Below are 19,653 nucleotides of genomic sequence, written 5' to 3' on the forward strand. Positions count from 1 at the left end.
CCTTGCTTTCCCCCACAGGTTTTTCCCACAAGCTCCAGACAAACAATAGCTTTTAACTGTGAAAAATGCCAGCTGCAAAAATCCAAAGTAAACAATTGCTGGAAAAGCTTCATCTAAATCTCTCCCTTAACAGGGCTTTTTTTATGTTCCTTTTGCTTCTCACAAGGACCTACACTTGAAAAGGCTTTTTCATTCTCATCTTCTATCCTGGGTATCAGATGGATTGCAGCCTTTGTGTTTGCATGTTATTTAAATTGTGATTATTTCCTTCTGTGTTTTCAAGGGTTGAGCAAAATCATGATCCATACAAATATCACTGCCACTGTATTTCTGCTAGAGTGTCAGTTTTCAACACTTCACCTCCATGCTTTAAGCTTGAGTGATTATGGCTGTACATCACTTTGGTATCCATCATAAATGTCTAATTTGTTGGTAAGTGCATCTCTTGTTGGTAAGGGAGGTTTTGATTCTGGATCATAGGCTGACTGATGCACTTTATGAAGTAGACTTCATAGAGAACAAAGAACAGACAAGTAGAATGCGCCCACATGGACTTAGTGCTTGTCACTTCACTCTCTGGTCTTCATTCAGTGGCACACCTTATGCCAGTACTCATAAACACAGGCTTTTTTTTTTATTATTATTTTTTTAACAGTGGTTCCCTATAACAACGTGTTGACTTTTCCTGGCTCTTTTCCATTTTTCCAGATTGATCTCATTGTTTTGAGGCCTCTTGTGGGCCCTGCAGCATGAACAGGGTTTAGGCCAGAAACCATTTTATTGATAGCATTACTTTTTTGAACTACCAAGAACCTGTAATTATTATTACTGTTTTAAATCCTACCAAACTTTGCAGCATTTCTTCTCACTGGCTTAATAATTTCTATTAGGAGAAGGAAAACCTAAGTCTTTTCAGCTGTTTCCTCTTGAGGGATGTAAGATATCCGCAAATTTTGCTAACACGTTCCAGAACAGCCAGCTGTTACCATCCACCTGCAGCCATAATATTGATTGAAAAGAATATAGAACCTAAACATGGATAGTTTCTGTAATTATGTAGAAAAAGTTTAATACATGACTCTACTTCAAATGTCATCTGCCAATGGCTGTAACATGGCATGGAACATATTAGGAGATAATTTAGCTAGTTGAGAAAGTCTCAGTGAAAGACCATGCACTGTTTCCTTATCTTGTATTTCAATTGATCCTGAAAATATTACCCACGTATACAGAGAAACAAGACCAACAGGACCCAGACACCTGTTAAATATAAAATAAAAAGTTGCTCACATATTCCTGTAGCTCTGCAATTTCCTAGCAGTGTAACTAGAAGTGGTTCTTTTGCCAAAGACTGAGTGTATATGAAAAGATAGGAAACAGAAAATAGAAGTAGTTGTTTTTTTTTTTCCAGAGCTGATTAAATAAAGATGCCTTTTCTGCAAATATTGTGACCTTTTACTACAAAGAATGGAAAAAGTTTGGCAAGAAGCTTTCAGCTTCAAACCTGTTTTAAATACCTCTGTAGCCCAGTTGTATGCCCTGTCAGGACCCTTTCTATTTTCTTTTTGATGAATCAGCACAATACAATATATGTTTTGTGACACATTTGCAATTCTATTGGAGATTCTTGCCCCAAGAGAGCAAGGAATGTGAGTCAGTCTAATTACACTGCTGTGGCTTTCTAAATGGACATGTTTGAGTTTTGAGTTGAAAGTTTCAGATTATTGATGTTCAGATAAAAAGTAAAAACTTTATCAGAAAGTTAACTTCTGTTGGCAGGTGAGGGTGTTTGAATACCAATTTGCCATTTTTCCAAGAAAGGTTGAATGGGAAAACTTGGAGTGGCTCTTGCTCTCACAACGTTAAGTCCAGCACTGAAGCCAGAACAGCAGTCAGTCCATGGCATGACACTGAACAGGGAACAGCAATTCCTCCCTAAATCCTTTTGAAAGCTTTCTGCTGGAAGATGGCCTTCTCCACAGCATCCTCCTGCCCCAGACCTGAGTGAGATAACACTGATGGTGGCAATGAAATTCCAAATGGGAAATACTGCCTTACACAGGTGTTATATCTCCTGTGGCTCTGTGCTTAAGCGTATTAGTTTGGAGGCAAAGAAAGAACTGCCAGAAAGGACAGACAAGCAGGGTATATGGCTAAATTGGTAGTTCTTTACAAAAGTATTTTTTGTCATTATGATACAGTTACGCACAATTAACAGTAAAACACTAATACAGCTTATAGGTGCTGGGCTAGCATGAACATCAAGAACATCTCAAATACACAAACAAATACCACGATAAATGCTAAACTCATTTTATAGTTAGTATAGCAGTATATCAGATGTCTTAATGTACTAAAATCCTTCGAGTCTTATTTTAATGTTGCTCTTTGTAGCACCCCAGACTTTAGCATTTCTCTCTTTTAAGTAACTAAATGAAAAGCACTACCAAGGGAAAAAAAAATCCTATAATTCACAATCTGTAGACCATTTTCTGCATCACTTTCCTAAGACTTCATTACCTTGTAAGGACTTGACAATTTCCAGTTAACAAGACACAGGTGCAACTGATTAGCGAGTCTGGTGAAGCTCTAGATGGTCCCTAACATCCTCCCTCAGTAGGTGAGTATTTATTTTCCCCTCCTGAGCATCAGCAGGTTTTGAAAACTCCTTAGCTGAGGAGCTAAAAAGTAAATGCTATCAATATTAAAACATTTTCCTTTTGAAAGGACATGTGTTCCTACAAAGGGAAAAAGAAAGTATGGGTTATTTTAAAATGTTAGCAGTAATGAATGATTTAAATTTTAAAAGGTCAGAAAAATGAGATTTGTAAGTTTTCACTGGGGATTTTGCACAGACCCGACTGTTACATTTCTTGTTTTCTTCACCATTGGTAACAGTTGCAGGTGACACTTTTTTCCTCTCCATTTGAAGTCCCTCCAGTATAATTTATTTTTGTATAGCTTTGTGTAAGGTGCTTTGTCAGGAAAGATCCCAAAGACCTTCTGACACAAATACTGAAATGAAGCTCTTTTTGTGAGAAGACAGCAATCCCACATTGCCAGTTTCTCACATTCAGAAATGGTGACTAAAAATCTCACAAGTCAAGGGGTTGGCTTGAAAAGTTCATTTTTCTTTTCTTTGTGTGTTGGTTTGCCTTTTTTTTTTTTTTAATGGAATGCTATTCTGAGGTAGATCTGCCCTTTAAAGGGATGAAAACTTACATTTATAGAAGATAGGATTAAAAAAAAAAAAGGCAGGAAGGAAAGGATAGCCAAGATTCTTGCCAAAGGCAAGAACCCAGCTCACAAAAAGCTGCAGGTTTCAAGAATTCACAAAAAGCTGTAATATCTAAAGAATCAGTAGGAGAGGAAATCAAGACATGAAGCAGTGAAAGTTAAGCAAAATCCCACACTATCCAGGGCCTTTGGATCTTTACTGCTTGTTCAGAGCACAGGAGCTCAGACTTAATTTCAGCTAAAAGGTCTTAGTATGACCACCTAGTGCCCAATTCTCTTATTTTGGCTGGTTAAATGATGAAATTGTTCCTGCCTGACTTCAAATACTTCGTTCCCAGGTAGTTTGGTGGCTCATAGTGAAGTTTGTATCATGCTTGTAGCATGCAGCAATGTCCACGAAATTGACATTATTATGCTATTAATATTAAATATATTATATAATAATTATTATTTAATATCTATATATTACATCAACATTAAGAATACCTGACAATTCCTACTGTAAACCTTATTTTCAGTTAGTCATAACTTCTCATACTCGTAATGATTTGACACAAAATTTTCTGTGCCAGATGTCTGCCTCAGGTGGAATTTTGTGGTGGTCTTTGGTTTGTTTGTTGGTTTGTTTTTGTTTTAATGTCAGCCAAAGCAGCTCAGCTATTCCTGAGAAAACAGAGAAAACCTATTCTGGTGAGGGAAAACCATAGAAAAAACCCCTGGCAGTTTCTTTGAAGGGATCTAGTGTGCCCTTATCCTGGGGGAAGACACTTGACCTTTGGCAAAGGTGTGACTTTTCTTTTGGATATCTGCTTCAGTGGATGGGCTCAGATGAAAAATCTGCCAGAACGTGGGTGAACAATGAATGTTTAGGAGATCACAGTTCACCCTGTGCTCACACAGACCAGTTGGGATATGATGTCCCATATGACTATCCACGCTCAGTGCCTTCAGCTCCAATCCAAAACCACCCTGATGTGTGCTTGCCCCCCAAAAATAGCATCTTCTTCCAGCCTTACCTAGGAAACTGCAAACTTCTGGTAATAACTTAGTGTGTAACACGTTTCAGCCATCTTTTCCCCTTGTGTTCAAGGTTCATTTTTCTCTTGCTCATGCTAAAAGCAACGAGCATCCCTTAACACCCATTTGTGTTTTTAATTCCTGCAACAAGTTTGCAAAAGACTATTGGGGAAAGCAGATTTGATTGGTAAATTTTCAGGCTAAAGGCAGGAACAAGCCTTTCTACACTTTTCTGTTTTAATGGTTTTATCAGCAAGATACCTCCAAATGCATTCTTACTGTACACGTTCTGGAAAGAGGACATCTTCCTTCTCTCAGGAGGCAGAACGTACCTGCCTTCCCTCATGTTCTCCAACATCTGTCTCCAATCTGGCAGTCAATGCACAAAGCCCGAGACTGCAGCCGTTGTCTTCCCTCATGCTGTGAAGTCAAAATACCTCCTGATGCATCTCTCCCCGCCCCCCCGCAATGTGATTTTACCTGGTGGTGTCCTGAGAGGCTTTTCTCCACTGCACTTCTTCCACCTACCCAGAAGTCACTGATCAGTTTGTCGCAGTAGATTGAAATTGTATCATAACTGAAGTGAAATCACACAATTATAATTTTGGGTACAGCATCAGTTGAAATATTGCTTCTTTTACTGGTATTCATACCCTCCCAAATGAATATAAGTATTTTTGTTGTAATGATTTCTGCCATTTTTCTCTGGATTGATGCTCTGGAGACCAGAGAAATTTCTAGGGAATTTGTAAGTACATTTAATCTAGTTTTATTTTCTTAACTTGACACTCCTTTAAAAAAGAAAAATATTGTTAGGGTTTTTTTTATTTATTTTTGAGTATCTAGATTATATTGTTCATTAAATGCCACCCACTGTACATCTCTATAATTCATAAAAACATACAGAATAGTGATAATTTTCTTAGGAAAGAATGTTTTAATGTGCATAGTGTATATCTAGTCCTGCTGCTCTTTACAGTGTATAACACACTTAAAGAATGTCAGTATAGACAAAAATTAGACTAAAAATTAGATTTGTTCAGCAAATGTTTGATTGCTGTATCACAAACCTTTTATTATAGTATTCAGTTCAAAGATGTTTGCATACCTTATTGAGCAAGCTACATATTTTCCTGGCTAAGGTGTGTATGCTGTAGTCATTACATTTTTGCACACTTCACTGACTGAGCTGCATGGACTACTTTAACTATCACCAGGAATACTTGACTGAGTTCAGCTGCTTATTTGAGTGCTTCAGTTTGTGTGCTTTATTACTTCATTGGTGTATGTTGATAAGTTCTGCTCTGTGCTGTTAAATTTTTGGTTCTGCCAATCTAACTCCATACCACGCTGAGAGAACTGCACACATTGCTAAGTGCTTACTCCGTGGTGAACACGAGTGGTTGAAATGTTATAATCTGCAGTGTTTTGTTAAATGAGCTGCATATTTTTGTTTTTATATACGTTGCTTACCCAGTTGTGTACATTTGCCCAACTCATTATACAAAATAAGCTTGATTGGAATAAGAACATTCTCTACCAGCTGTCTGCTCTGAGTCAGTATGTAACAAAATTAGCAACTTTCTCTTTCCAACAGTGGCATGATTGCATCCAAAGTTTAAGGCAATTGGTTTGGAGATCTTGTTTGTTTCATTCACTCCATGCAAACATCAAGATTAACAAACCAATTTGTTACAACTTAATTTGTTTTCACAAATATGAACAGAGTTAAGTAACAGAGGGAAAAACTCAGCATTCTAATACAGGAAAACGTTTCCATGTAGAGTATGGAATATTTAGAGGCATAAATATCATTATACACTTAGAGCCATACACTGTAAAAATAAGAAGAGGGGAAATAACTGTAGACCTCCCAAGATGGATATTTCATCAGATAAGCAATATCTGAAATACTTAAAATTACAAATACAACATTTTGTAAATTGTGCATGCTTTCTTCAAGAGTTATAAAAGGAATTTCATCACATGACCATTAGTAAATCTCAAAATGCTGCAATAGACAAAGAGCATGAAAACTCATGTACACAGATATGTAGTTTGCTAATTAATGTTGGTACAAAATTGAATTAACATCCTTAAGAAAGTGTTTTTCTCAACTTGCTGGTTTTTTGAGTTACTTCCAGTAAAACCTACAGGTTATTCTTAGATTTTGACTAATTTACAGACTTCGCTTACATAGCAGCTTGTGCTTCCATTTACAAAATCTTCAGTGCTACCTCACCTCAAAAACACTTAATTTTCTTTTGAGTACAGAGATATATTCAAGCTATATAGTTTACCTGGATTCCTACCTGTCCCACATATAAATGTGCCTGGCTCCTGTTGTCAGTGTCCCACTGCTGATTGCTTTCACTTTAATGTTGTAATTCACCATTATCTGAGCAGACTGCCTGGAAGGTCCAGATTTGTTTATGCAAAATTTTACATATGAAAGCTTAATTGATCTTATTGCTTCAAAGAGTGGCCATTTAATTCTCAGACTTCTCACGAACCATTATTTAAGAGTGTGAACATTGTAATAGTTTGTTTTAAAAACAAACGTGTGAATACCTAGGGGCAAATATCATTTTTAGTGGTTTGTCTTCACTGAGTCTTCATTGATACCTGTGGAAAAGAAATTTAAAGGGAGAGGTAAAAATTGAATGTATTAGTATATCCTGGAACATTATATTAAAACTAATTTAGTGTTCACATTTCAGTTTTTCTGTGTACATTAATGTTGGGTATTAAAAGAGAAACCAGCTACACTGGATTTATTATCTGAAAAGTAAATGTAATATATGACATGAGCTAAATCCAACCTAGAGTTCTTAACAGAAACAAAGTAATTTTGCATAAAATGACTTAGAGCAGACAGATGGTAAGGAAGAAGGTTTTGTCTCTGTTTTCTCTTTTCTTTCTCCAGCATGAATTTACTTTCAGTACCAGCACATTACCAGTAGAGATCTAGATTTTGCTCTTCCTTTGAACTGTTAAATATCAGATACCATTTTCCCAAAGTTATTAGTGTAAACTAAGAACAGAATTTGACTCTTGATCATATTCAGACAAATGATGACTATGTGCAATTTCTACTGTGTAGCTATTCTGTGCAGTTTTTGGTGAGGAAAAGTCTTCTTTTTGCCAAGGGAAGTGAATACAAATATTCCTTTTGGGGGGAAAGAAAATCAAAAATCTTTTGCTGCTATTGCTGCTATGTAAAGCCTAAGGTAGTAGAAAGAAGCAACTAAGAAGCTTTAAGAGATGAAGCAGTTGGAAAGTTTTTATGAGGACTACTAGCTATTCTGTGCAGTTTTTGGTGAGGAAAAGTCTTCTTTTTGCCAAGGGAAGTGAATACAAATATTCCTTTTGGGGGGAAAGAAAATCAAAAATCTTTATTTTTTCCTGCTGCTATGTAAAGCCTAAGGTAGTAGAAAGAAGCAACTAAGAAGCTTTAAGAGATGAAGCAGTTGGAAAGTTTTTATGAGGACTGCTACTCTATCTCTTGGCTTTCCACCAACCTCTCTAACACTAACTGCAGCAAACTGGACTTGCTTTTCTGTTTTCAGATCTGAGTAACCCATTCCTCTGAATGGCTCGGATACCTACTGAAAAACCAGCATACTAAATTCAAAACATACATTCCATGTATATCACTGCAGTGGAAACCCACATGAACTATTAAAATACTAGGAACACACAAGGTATCTGTTATCTGAGATCTATGGAGAGTAACAGTAATTCATAAGATACGCATCTACTCCGTGTATTTTATGTATATATTTTTATGCAGCTGGTATATGCAATGCACTTATAAACAATTTCATAATTTATACCTGAAATATGCTACTCTATCTCTTGGCTTTCCACCAACCTCTCTAACACTAACTGCAGCAAACTGGACTTGCTTTTCTGTTTTCAGATCTGAGTAACCCATTCCTCTGAATGGCTCGGATACCTACTGAAAAACCAGCATACTAAATTCAAAACATACATTCCATGTATATCACTGCAGTGGAAACCCACATGAACTATTAAAATACTAGGAACACACAAGGTATCTGTTATCTGAGATCTATGGAGAGTAACAGTAATTCATAAGATACGCATCTACTCCGTGTATTTTATGTATATATTTTTATGCAGCTGGTATATGCAATGCACTTATAAACAATTTCATAATTTATACCTGAAATATTTTTTTTTTTTTTTTTCTCTTTTCAATCCCAGAGAGTAATTTTCAATGTCGTCAACTTCAGTAAAACAAAAAGCCTCTATAGAGATGGGATGGCTCCAATGGTGAAATCCACAAGCAGACCGAAATGGTAAGTTATCATTTTGAAGACTTCGCTGATGAGGTAAAAGTGTTTTATTTGGCACTTTCTTGTAGAGAAGACTTTATGGCTCAGGTGCACCTTTTGGTAAGTTTAGGAGAGAACTTTGATGTAAAAGCAGTTTTGTAAGGACAGGTTCTCTTTGGAGCCAATGGACAGCATGAACTCTGAAGACCCTTTTATCAGCTTTGCTGTGATCACAGAATTATAGAATGGTTTGAGTTGGAAGGGATCTTAAAGATCATCTAGTTCCAACCTCCCACAAGACCAGGTTGCTCAAAGACCCATCCAACCTGGCCTTGAACACCTGATGGTGTATTGTAATACCTTTTTTTCAAGTAGCATGACTGAAGTGATGTCTGTTCAAGCAAAATGAACAGTCAGGGCTTGGTCCAAATTATTTTTCAGAGACATCCTCACTGCCCAACTGTTAGGACAGTTTCTGGCCCAGTTTTGACCTGTGTCAGCTAGCAATCTTCCCAGTATGGAAGATGGACTGGGCCTGGGCTGGTTCTGAAAGGTTTTTTGGATTTGTTCTTCCTGTTTTGGGGTGGTTGGAGTTTAGTGGAAGAATGTGAGCTCTGCCTTGTGAGTTGACCTCATGTGAATAAGCAGTGTCTGGTCTGCTTTATCTAAGGCAGAAGGTGGCCAAACAACCTAGTCATAAGCAGCACAATATATACAACACAGAAGGGCATGCACATATGAAACACATGAATACCCATATAGATGGTACATTTCTCAAAGTGAATGTAATGAAACATTTTCTGTGAATAATAATATGTAAATCTAATGAATCCTAATGCATGCAAGACTCCCAAGAATTATATGATTTCCTTTCAGCTAGGAGACTTGTTTGAATATGGATAGTGAGGTTAGGCCAGAAGTGTACGGTAATGTATTCTTGTAAGTCTGTATAGCTGCTGCTTTTTACTGGTTAATTAATAATATGTTTGATCAATCTGCACATTATCTGAGCCTTATAAATGTATCTTTCTTAAATACGTCAACTGTCACAAAATTTCCACCCACAAGACATACTTTTGGTGGTCATAAGATCATTGTTATTGTATGACTTCCTCTTCATATCACTGACAGAATGACTATTTGGTTTTTCTATCTAGGTGATAAGGTCATATGGACAGAAGAGCTGTCTCACAATACAGTTAGTGGATGGGGTCAATTTCAGCTCAATAGGAGCATGTAATAACATTGAAAATTAATTAAAAGAATCCATTGTGTTTAGTGTTTTTGTAGCAAAAGTCATGTTAATTGTGTTTACTATTTAACATCAGAAAAATCTTTTGGGGCATTTCAGAGTAACATTTATCAAGCATTCTTTAATCATCTTTCAAAACCTTTTCCTTCTCTCACTGGGGTCTGGTATTTGCAGCTGAGTATATTGTGTGTTAAGTTTATCTATAAATCAGATATTGCTTTCATACAAATTTTATGCCTTACTTTGGTTTCAAATTAAAGTGTAAATCTTACAAAACAATGCAAAATGAGCTTTTTCTAGAACATATAGTCCCCTTCACTATTTTTAAAACAGATTTCTCTTCCATTTCCCTGGAGATCTATTTATTTTTGTGTTTTATATTTTTAGGGGATGTATTTTGCTCCCATGAAAGTGAGGAATGAATAACATTGCCTGGAGCCAGGCACAGTGTAGGCAGCAGGTGCTGAGCAGCTTCCTTGTACAGGGCTACTACCATACTTTAATCCTGTTTCAGAAATTCTAACTGTAATTTTTTTTCTTTAAAAAGATCATTATTCTATTAAGGTGTTTTTATTTTTTTCTAGTAGTCTGTATATGAAAACATCTTGCTGTACTTTGAAGGTGCACATTAATTCATACTGTTATCAGGGACCTTAGTGATATTGGGGTCTACTCAATATAATTTTCTGTCTTGATGTTAATAGGAGTTATGCATGTGTTTTCCAAGTGGGAAAACACATACATTATTTTCAGATATATGCTTTCTATTAGAGCTATCTTCCATTTGGATTATGCCTTTTACAATTACCTCTGTATCTGTTTCCATGGCATTCTAGTGAAACCTGTAAACAAAATTTTCTCTTTCTCTGTTTGCTGAAATAGGATTTACTAGTACTTGCAGGTGCTAAAGCTTACAGGTAGTTGTGTTCCTTGAACATGAACAGGGCAATATCCAGCTGCATTGATTTGATCCTGTTTGATGCTTTGTTTATATTAGCCCAGTAAGCCATACTGAATCATTCAGCACTGCAAAAGGGCTGAGGTCTACATGAAGGTACTCAGGATTTAGAATTGTGGAAGGAAACCACAGGAACTCTCCACCTTATGTTAAGATTTCAGTCAGCATAGCAGGTTAGTGGATCTAATGTAATTAAATTAGAAAATGATATATTAATTACAAAAAGTTGAAGAAACACAGAAGGCTTTAAAATCAAATGAAGAGGAAGATTACTATGGTCTGCAAATATTCTGTAACAGGGCTTCAGTTTCTCATCCCTGAACTCTTCTGTACTAAATATTTGGGGAGAAGATTACCAGAAGCTATGGTCTGCAAATATTCCGTAACAGGGCTTCAGTTTCTCACCCCTGAACTCTTCTGTACTAAATATTTGGGGAATTCATCATTATTGTGCCTACCTGTGGAGGCAGGTGATCCAAACCTCCCAACTTCCTCTGGCCACACTGAGAGAAGCAATGCTGTGTCACACATAACTATTCCACTCCCCTTTTCATACAATCGGATTTGATTTTTAGGGTGCTAAAGTGGCTTTCTGAATTTGAGAGACGTGCCAACCTGTGGAGGCAGGTGATCCAAACCGCCCAACTTCCTCTGGCCACACTGACAGAAGCAATGCTGTGTCACACATAACTATTCCACTCCCCTTTTCATACAATCGGATTTGATTTTTATGATGCTAAAGTGGCTTTCTGAATTTGAGAGATGTGGGTACGTTACTCCTCTTAATAACAGATATTCAAGCTCGAGTTATGCTTTTTGGATTTAAATGAGAAAGTTCTTACTGTAGTCAGGATAGAATATGACCGTATTGCTCACAAAATCCTGCATATCAAAAGTAGATTGGCCTCCAGAGACTGTGAATTTTAATGTTTATTTTGAATGTTATGCGAACATGGCTCCGAGCTTTGCAACATTTTGTGAGTTTGATTCTTGACTCTGGAACAAATCACTGCCAAGTGCTCTTGAAGTAGAGTGTGTCAAACACAGATCAACGTTTTTGACCTGTATTCCCTTGCCCTGTGGGGTAAGATCTTTAAATGCAGTCAGCATCAAGGTTCAGCTCAGTGTTACTGATGTAAATGGAGTATATCACTGTCATCAAAGCACTCTATGTGGACACAGATGTTCTGGTGTTGACATATTCTTCTCTTTTGAAGTAAGGCCAAGCATTTCCAGTAATGAGCTACTTAAAAAGGGGAAGCAGTATGCTGAAGGATAAGGAAAAAACAGATTTCATGGTAAAAAAAAGAGTATTTTTTAAAAAGCAAAAACCAGAAAAATAAATTCTGATTAAAATGATATCTATTTTCCCCATACACAGTAATGGGTTTACTGAATATTCTTTCCCAGAGGGATAGAGAAATATAAAAGAACTAAGTAGGTTAAGTTCTGAGTCCCTCTACCCATTTTTTCTGCATTTTTTGTGGACTTGCTGTGTTGACACTGAATAGTATGGGTTTGTGTCAGCTGCATCAGTTAAATTTCACTGCAATGAATCATAGCTTATACGTAGAAATGCAGCATTGTGTCACACCATGTTACATCAATTGCACTTCATAGCTAATCACACAAGATGAAACTCAAGATTTTATTTCAAGCCAGTGGAATATGCTGTGTCTGATCACTTAGCATTTTTGCTTAAAATTGGCTTGTTTTTCAGAAGTATTACACAAAGATTTTAGAGAACTGGTGGGTTTTTTCAATAAAAACTACTACAAATATAAAAAACTTAATTACTGTAATAGAGACCTCTATTTGCCTGGCTCTTTTTCCTTTGTCTCATTTGTGGAGGTGAAGAATTTGAAGGGAGATGGATTTGAGGAAATGAAATTTTTGCTATGCTGTTTCTAATGTAATCTTCTTTCTATTTGCTACTTGATTTAAGTGCAACCTAATTTTGTTGCAGTTTCTTAATAATGATTTCACACTAAAAACTCTGTCCTTGGAAGGTATTAATAAAGTCTAACATGTGGGCATAGCAGTGAAGGACCATTTCAGTACATATAGCACACTATTATATTGATTGCACAAAGTTTTACAAGTTTCTCAAAGTGAAATAGAAGAGTGAGTTGTTCGAGAGGCAGCAGATTTTCCAAATGATGAAGTGAGCAAATATTCCCTTTGGGCGGAGAACAGCTATAACTCTTGATTATTCAGTGTGAGCATTGCCTCATTGGGGACATTAGTTTTTCAAATTGTGCTAATCTTTTAAAAGTAACAACTGGCCACTCATCACCTTAGGTATTTCAGCAAGATCATGTGCAAAACTCTAATTAGTATTTATAGAACAGCAACTCCTCCCAGTAGAATAGCAGCAGTAGCTGGCAAATATCTGGTTGACACCTGTTAAGTCTTCAGACATCCATTGTATTTTATTCTGCATTTCAAATGAGCAGAGAGCAGTAGGTGAAGTCCCCATAATTAAGGGATAAAGGATAATAAATAACATGGCTCTTGAGTGGATGAACACAAGGTTAAAGGCTGTTCTGCAGTTGTGATACCGTATTTCAGGAACTGTTTGTTTGTAAGTAATAATGCTAGCTAAAATATTATGGAGCCTTCAGCATATGAGAGAGGATTTATGTCTAGATTTACACGTGTTTTGTTTATAATGTCAGATTTCAAACTGCTTCTTGGCAAAGCAGCTACTTTCTTCCCTGTCTTTTATCTCACTCAGCATTGTTGGCTTTTAACTGGATAGCTGCCTTCCCCAGCAAGCACTCCACTACCTCTGTTGCTATAACATCTACTGTTAAATGCTCACAACACATTGCTTCTGAAGGGTTTTTCTTTTCCAGTAAACCTGGGAGTACAGAAAAACTTCTAGGTAATTCATTCAAATTTGAATCTATATGTATCTTGGTAAATATTGTCATCATGAAGATTTTTGGTAGACATCGAGAAAAGCAATGCAAGTTTTATGAACAATACTCCCATATGTTCCATTCATCAGAAGGGGACAAGACTGAGAAAATCTGAATTTTGAGTAGCTAAAATGTGTTGATTCTTGCCAAGTTTCTTTAACATTTGTGTCTACAATGCAGTGTTACAATCACTACCATGTCTACCAGGCTGCATTATACATTCAGAGACACTCAGCAGCATTTTTAGTATGTATTTATATATCTTTAGCCATAAGATAAGCTGTTTGTGAAATGAGCTGTCATTTGTGGGAAAACAGTTTGAGAATAAAGCACTAAATATATATATAGCTTGCTAATCTGAGAGACTAGAATTGCTTACTATAAAATATATAGCGGGCTAGGGTTAGTGATAGCATCACCTGAATTTAGGTAAAGAAGATGAACGAGCTGTTATCATTACCTGATTTCTTCCTAAGCCTATTTTACAACTTTGGCTACTCTCTGAAGTTTGTTCCTCTGCCAGTTTTATAATGTAATGTGTGCTTGTTCTTGTTCAGGGACCTAGTGAGAATGCTTTTGGAGGTTCAGAAATACCTACCGCGGCACAGGTATGTGTTGATGCAGGCTTTGCCAGGTGCAGATCTGGCTCCTCACAGCTGCTCCCTTCCTTTGTGCTAGTACAACTCTGCATAGGATCACCAGAGTGGGAGCTGGCCCAGGTTAAAAATCAAGTTTCAAGGAAAAGAAAGAGGATTTAACCTTGGTCTGGTTCATCACATAGATCCAAAACAAGCCGTATGGGTCTCCAACCGGAGGAGCAGTGAGGGACATGGGAATAAGCAGGGAGCAGGGGCAAGGGAATGAGGATAGCAGCTGCCAGGAAAATGCCTAGAGAATTATCAGCTTCCATTTCAATAACTTGTAGCATTTTATTTGGAGAACATAGGGAAAAAGACATTTGCAGTATTGACCTTTTAAAATCCCACATTGAGTGATAAGAAGGCATAGTCTTGGTCTTACTGTAGCTCTTTGGAAGAAAATAAGATGTTTTTAGACACTTTTGAGGTTGGTATGTATATGAAAGTAAAATAACTGTCTCTGAAGTCAATCCCTGGGTAAATTAATGTTTATGTGAATCCCTAGAAATAACAAAATAAACAGACCTAAGTACTCCACAAACTCATAAAAGAGATGTACTGTCTTCCCCTTTCCCAGTCCAGCAAAGGTAGTTTTTTCTGAGAATATAGAGTAGGTTACACATCACTCTTATCAGCAGCAGCTTTTGTGGAAATAGAGGAGAGGTTATATTTTGCTGACACGAAGTATGAATCAGATCCCAAAACTAATGTGCCTATTGTGCAAACTAAATGGGATTCGTTTGTGGCAAGAATGAAAGAAAGTTAAATTTTATTGACTGGATACTTTACTGGATTAAGATAGATGGAATTATGTTGGGAAAAATTAAAAACAAGGAAATTAATATAAAAGAAGGCAAATGTATTTTAGGATTCAATGAGAAAATAATGAATAAGTTCCAGTGGACTGCTAAACCATCATTTAAAAACCCTAGCTATTTTATATGTATGTGTGTGTTTCCTCATCATTTGTCTGACTGATCTCCTATAAATCAATTTATTTAGATTACAGCAGAGTCAAAAGGCCCCAGCCAGGATCAAGACTCATTGTGCTTAGTGCTGTGGAAACATATAAAAGGACAAAGTCCTTTTCCAAAGTTGTGAAAATTTTATGATAGATTTCAGTAAGAGCAAAGTTAGGCCAATACTGAGCACTTCCAAAAATTCTGTCCTTAAAGATTTATTCCAAGCAGTAACTGTTTAAAAAATGACATACTGCTTACATAAGAGTCTAAATATTTGATGGTTATAGTATTTACATCTAAAACACCAGAGGCTATGTGCTTTAATACCTCAATCTGTTTCCCATATACTCTGTCAACATGAGTTCCCTGCGTTGATTGAGGGCGCTCTGTGATCCCTAAAGTTGTATTCATGAAAGGTTACCCTTGGTACTACTTTATTCATGGAAGGTTTGAAGCACATAGGTAAAAAATGGGTCTGTTCCCACTAGGTGCATTTTGTCATCTATAAATACTTAATTACTGGGGTGCTGATGAGAACTTCAAAATCTTAAAAAGGTGCAGTTGCCTGAAAATAGTTCCCCCATTGCCAGTGCAAATCACAATGAATTTTGCAGTTGGGAGGTTTTATGGCAGTTTAAAACAACTGAATTGTAGGTTTTTCCCACTACAGTCCATGGTATTGAGTTTAATGGCTGCAAAACATGGCCAAAGCTGTGCATTGCATTCCATACTGAAACAGGTCATTCTCTTTCCTCAGGTGATGGGCATTTGGTGGAACTGATTGCATGAAAAGTGTTCACAGAATTGGGTCCCTAACCTTGGCAGGTTTAAAAAAAAGTACATAAAATTGAGGCTTTTTCCCCCAAAATGAGTCTGTAAGTTAGATAAATATGGGCAGCACTGAGCTCAAAGCAGAGTCAAACTACCAAGAGGACATTGCAGCTTTTCATTGCAATTTTGTACTTTGAACTAATGGAGCGAAGCAGAATGAAAATCACCTCTGTTAAGAATGGCATTTATCAGCCGTAAGTACTTAGTAGTAAGAGCCCTACACAGACAAAGCTGAGTGTCACCAAGAAATGTACTTGAAAATCAGACTGTTAACACAAGACTACACAAATAAGAGCCAAAAACCGTAATCAGAAAATGCAACATCTCTTTAAGAATGTTTTAATGGTCTGAAGAGTGCTAGACAAGTTGAATTTAACAAGATGTAATGACCTATGACATAATATAATTGAGAATGCACCAGGACGCAGCACAGTCAGGTTAAATTTTGGCTTTCCTTCACTTAGCCTTGCAACTTTAAAGATCTTTCAACATATAATTTTAAAAATACATAGTACTCTTTAAATTTACGTATGACATAAAAGCATAGGATGTGCAATGTATCAGAAATACAATTCTAAGTCAAGGCTGAAATTTCCAGCCTAATATTTTTAATGCTTGTTTGAATCATTAACAATAAATTTTTCATTCATATTCTGTGAAGAAACAATATTTAGTGCAGAAGGAAAGGTAATGGGAACTATTAATTGTGAACTTCTGATAAAAGCGAGGAGGTTACCAGGAACCTGCCTTATATTTGAAGTGCCATGGTAAAAGCCAAAGCAATAAGTTCAATTTCCCTTTTAATACAACATAAAATAGAGGACAAAAACATTTTGCTGTACTGTGGAAATTGAGAATTGTAGAGAAAATAAGCAATAAATAAGTATGGCAGGTGATAATGCCAGAACAGAACATTAAAATAATAGGTGCTGTATCTTGAACTTTATCTCATGGTAATCAACAGTTGTATATAAACCCAAAATATAAAAACCTAATTTTTATGCTGTGATTACTAGGGTTAAGTTATGAATTCTGGATGATACATCACTGGTTTGAGAGAATTAAAATTTGATGATAATACAATAAAGATAAGATCTTTCCTGCATCTCTAGACATTGAGGCAGTGGCTAAAGTTTTCTTTCAACTGCTTCAAGTAGGATTATTGAATTCTAGCTTGAAAGTGAAACTTCATCTTCCTGTTTCCCTATATTAAGCATCTCTGAGATTGAAAACCTAGCAAGAGCTCTCCTTGTGTGATTAGAAAGTATCCAGTATTTTTTGGCTGCAAATACTGATTCTAGTCTTTCTGTCTAGTACTGCTCAGGCAGCACGAGGATAACTGGCTGTCAGATGCTTTGGGTATTGGAAAGGTGAGGCTCCTGGTGGAAAACTGGCAGCTTTGCTGACAGTTCCCAATCTCTGGAAAATATGAGTACTTCTGGGGAGGGGAAGGGCTGGGCTGGGAAGGTGCTGATTCTTCATTGGAATCGCCCCCCTTTGGAAACCCATTAGTATAGGGTCTGAACAATACAGTGCCTTCATTACTGTCTCTCTGCCACTTAGTAGATCTGTTGGTGGAATTCAAGGCTGGTATTTACCTGCCCAGGGTCTCATGATGTTGAGCAGCCCGGCTGGAGAGTCTCTGCAGTACCCGTAATGGAGTCCCCAGCCCTGGGACTTACCCACAGCATGATTATGCAGATGGGCTGCAGGTGAGCTGTGCAGCTGAAGTGCAGGTGTCCAGCCTCAGGGTGTTATATTTGCTACAGGTGTGTATGTGGTAGAAAAAAAGCCTCTTGGGTTTGCCCCTCTCTCACACAACAGGCGGGAGGCTCTGAGGTGGGAGGGGAGCTCTGCTGTTTTGGCAGGTAAGGGTTTTTTTATAGTTCCTAACTGAAATGGTATGTGAGTTATTTAACTGACTTTATCTTTTAACAGTGAGGTGTACATGGCAATTATTAAAAATGATGACAAGCTATAAAATATTTATTGCAGCTGGACTGGTTTGTTTAAAGCAAGAAGCCCCATGTGGGCCTAGGCTGGGGGGAAGCTTGGCTTGGCAGGGCTGGCCCCAGGAGCCACCTTCCCTCAGGTGCTACCTGTTCCCCCCTTACACTGCTGGGGCTCTGTCTTGTGCAATTTTCCTGCCTTATTTCTTTAGTTTTACCATTCTGCGCTCTTGCACAGCCAGCCCTCCTCAATGCTTCCAAGCCTGGAGAGAAAATGGTGGGTGCTGGTGAGGAGGGGGCCCAGTGTTAACCAGTGTGCCCTGTCCCTTTGGAGGTGTCTGCAGGTGTGTAAGCAGGTTGTAGGTGTTTGCTCAGGTGCCACCTGCCCACAAACAGTGTGGCCAAGGAAATTGTGTCATGAGAAGCACAGTACTCATGAGAAAGCGTCCTCTCAGCAGCCCAAGAATTAGATTTTTATTAGGGGCTAGTTGTAAATTTATTAGGGAATTGCACTGAGTAGTTGGACTCACAGGGGAATGATTTCAAATGGCAGAACTAGTGACTTCCAAAATTGGGAATTGCTATCGAGATTGAAGAGGAATTTTTGTTTATATTAGCTTTTTGTTTAAGGACTTCAGCCTCTTTCAGGTGTTATTGTAAAAAATGCTGTATTCATTCTATGTATAATGTTGCAAAATGGTTTGTTGGAAACATGTGATACCCTTCAGCAAATTTATAGGAAAGGCCATTGCAGCTCAAGATAAAAAGGGATTCAACTTAAAAGGATAGATTCACCGTAGAAAGAAATTGAGGAACATCCAAGTTAAAATAATTTACCATGCCTTTTAATATTTGATAAAATCCTCTCCTATTATTTTTCTCAGTGTAGTTCAAAAGCACCAGTACCTCATGGCTTTGAGACCAGCAGTGATCTAATAATTTAGCTTTGATAAGGAAAGAATTTTTCCCCATCTGCTACTCTACTGGATAGTTTAATGCTCTTATGGTTGTTTTTTAAATGTCATTCAGTCAATGAAGAGGAGTCATGCAGCATATGTATGTTTGTGTGTGCTTTTTTTTTTTTAATTAAAAATAATTCCCTGGGCTCTTCTGAGGGACTGTCACCCTCCTAGGGGTGCTGGTGGAAGGGATTGTGGTGCAAATCCTGCTCAGAAAGCGTTTGGCTCATTTGGGCTATGTGAACTTGAGGAATGACTCGGCAAGGGGAAAAGTGCAGCTTCTGTCGTGAAAAGCAAAGTCAGTCAAGCTAAGCAGGGAAGGAAACATACTCAGAATCACTGGGTGTTAACCCCTGCAGGCAAAAGTCTGATACTTCCTTTAAAAGGAGGAAAAAAGAGAAATGCTGTTTATGTGCCTGGTGAAATGAAGTGGGAGTTGATTTAGGTGAGAATCATAGATGTAAATATAGCTTTCTGTATAACTAAAAAAATAAAAAAGCCCTGTGTTTTAGTACTGTATGTCACGCTCCTTGAGCATATGTTGGGTATGTGAACTGCTACATTTTCTGGCTGAAAAGTACATAGGCTTGAAAACCAGTAAATTACATGTAATCTTGGCCTTTAA

General features: G+C 37.3%; 1 protein-coding gene across 1 annotated transcript in view; it reads left to right on the forward strand.

The window, feature by feature from the left end:
• AGBL4 (ATP/GTP binding protein-like 4) overlaps window positions 1–19,653 on the forward strand; it is a 961,744-nt gene that overhangs the window by 232,012 nt on the left and 710,079 nt on the right. The window contains exon 4 of the mRNA XM_014939355.1: window positions 8,485–8,579. Coding sequence (XP_014794841.1) covers window positions 8,485–8,579 — 95 coding nt within the window. The remainder of the gene's footprint in view (window positions 1–8,484; window positions 8,580–19,653) is intronic.

This window comes from Calidris pugnax, unplaced genomic scaffold, assembly GCF_001431845.1.
Source record: "Calidris pugnax isolate Ruff unplaced genomic scaffold, ASM143184v1 scaffold18, whole genome shotgun sequence".
Taxonomy (NCBI): Eukaryota; Metazoa; Chordata; class Aves; order Charadriiformes; family Scolopacidae; genus Calidris; species Calidris pugnax.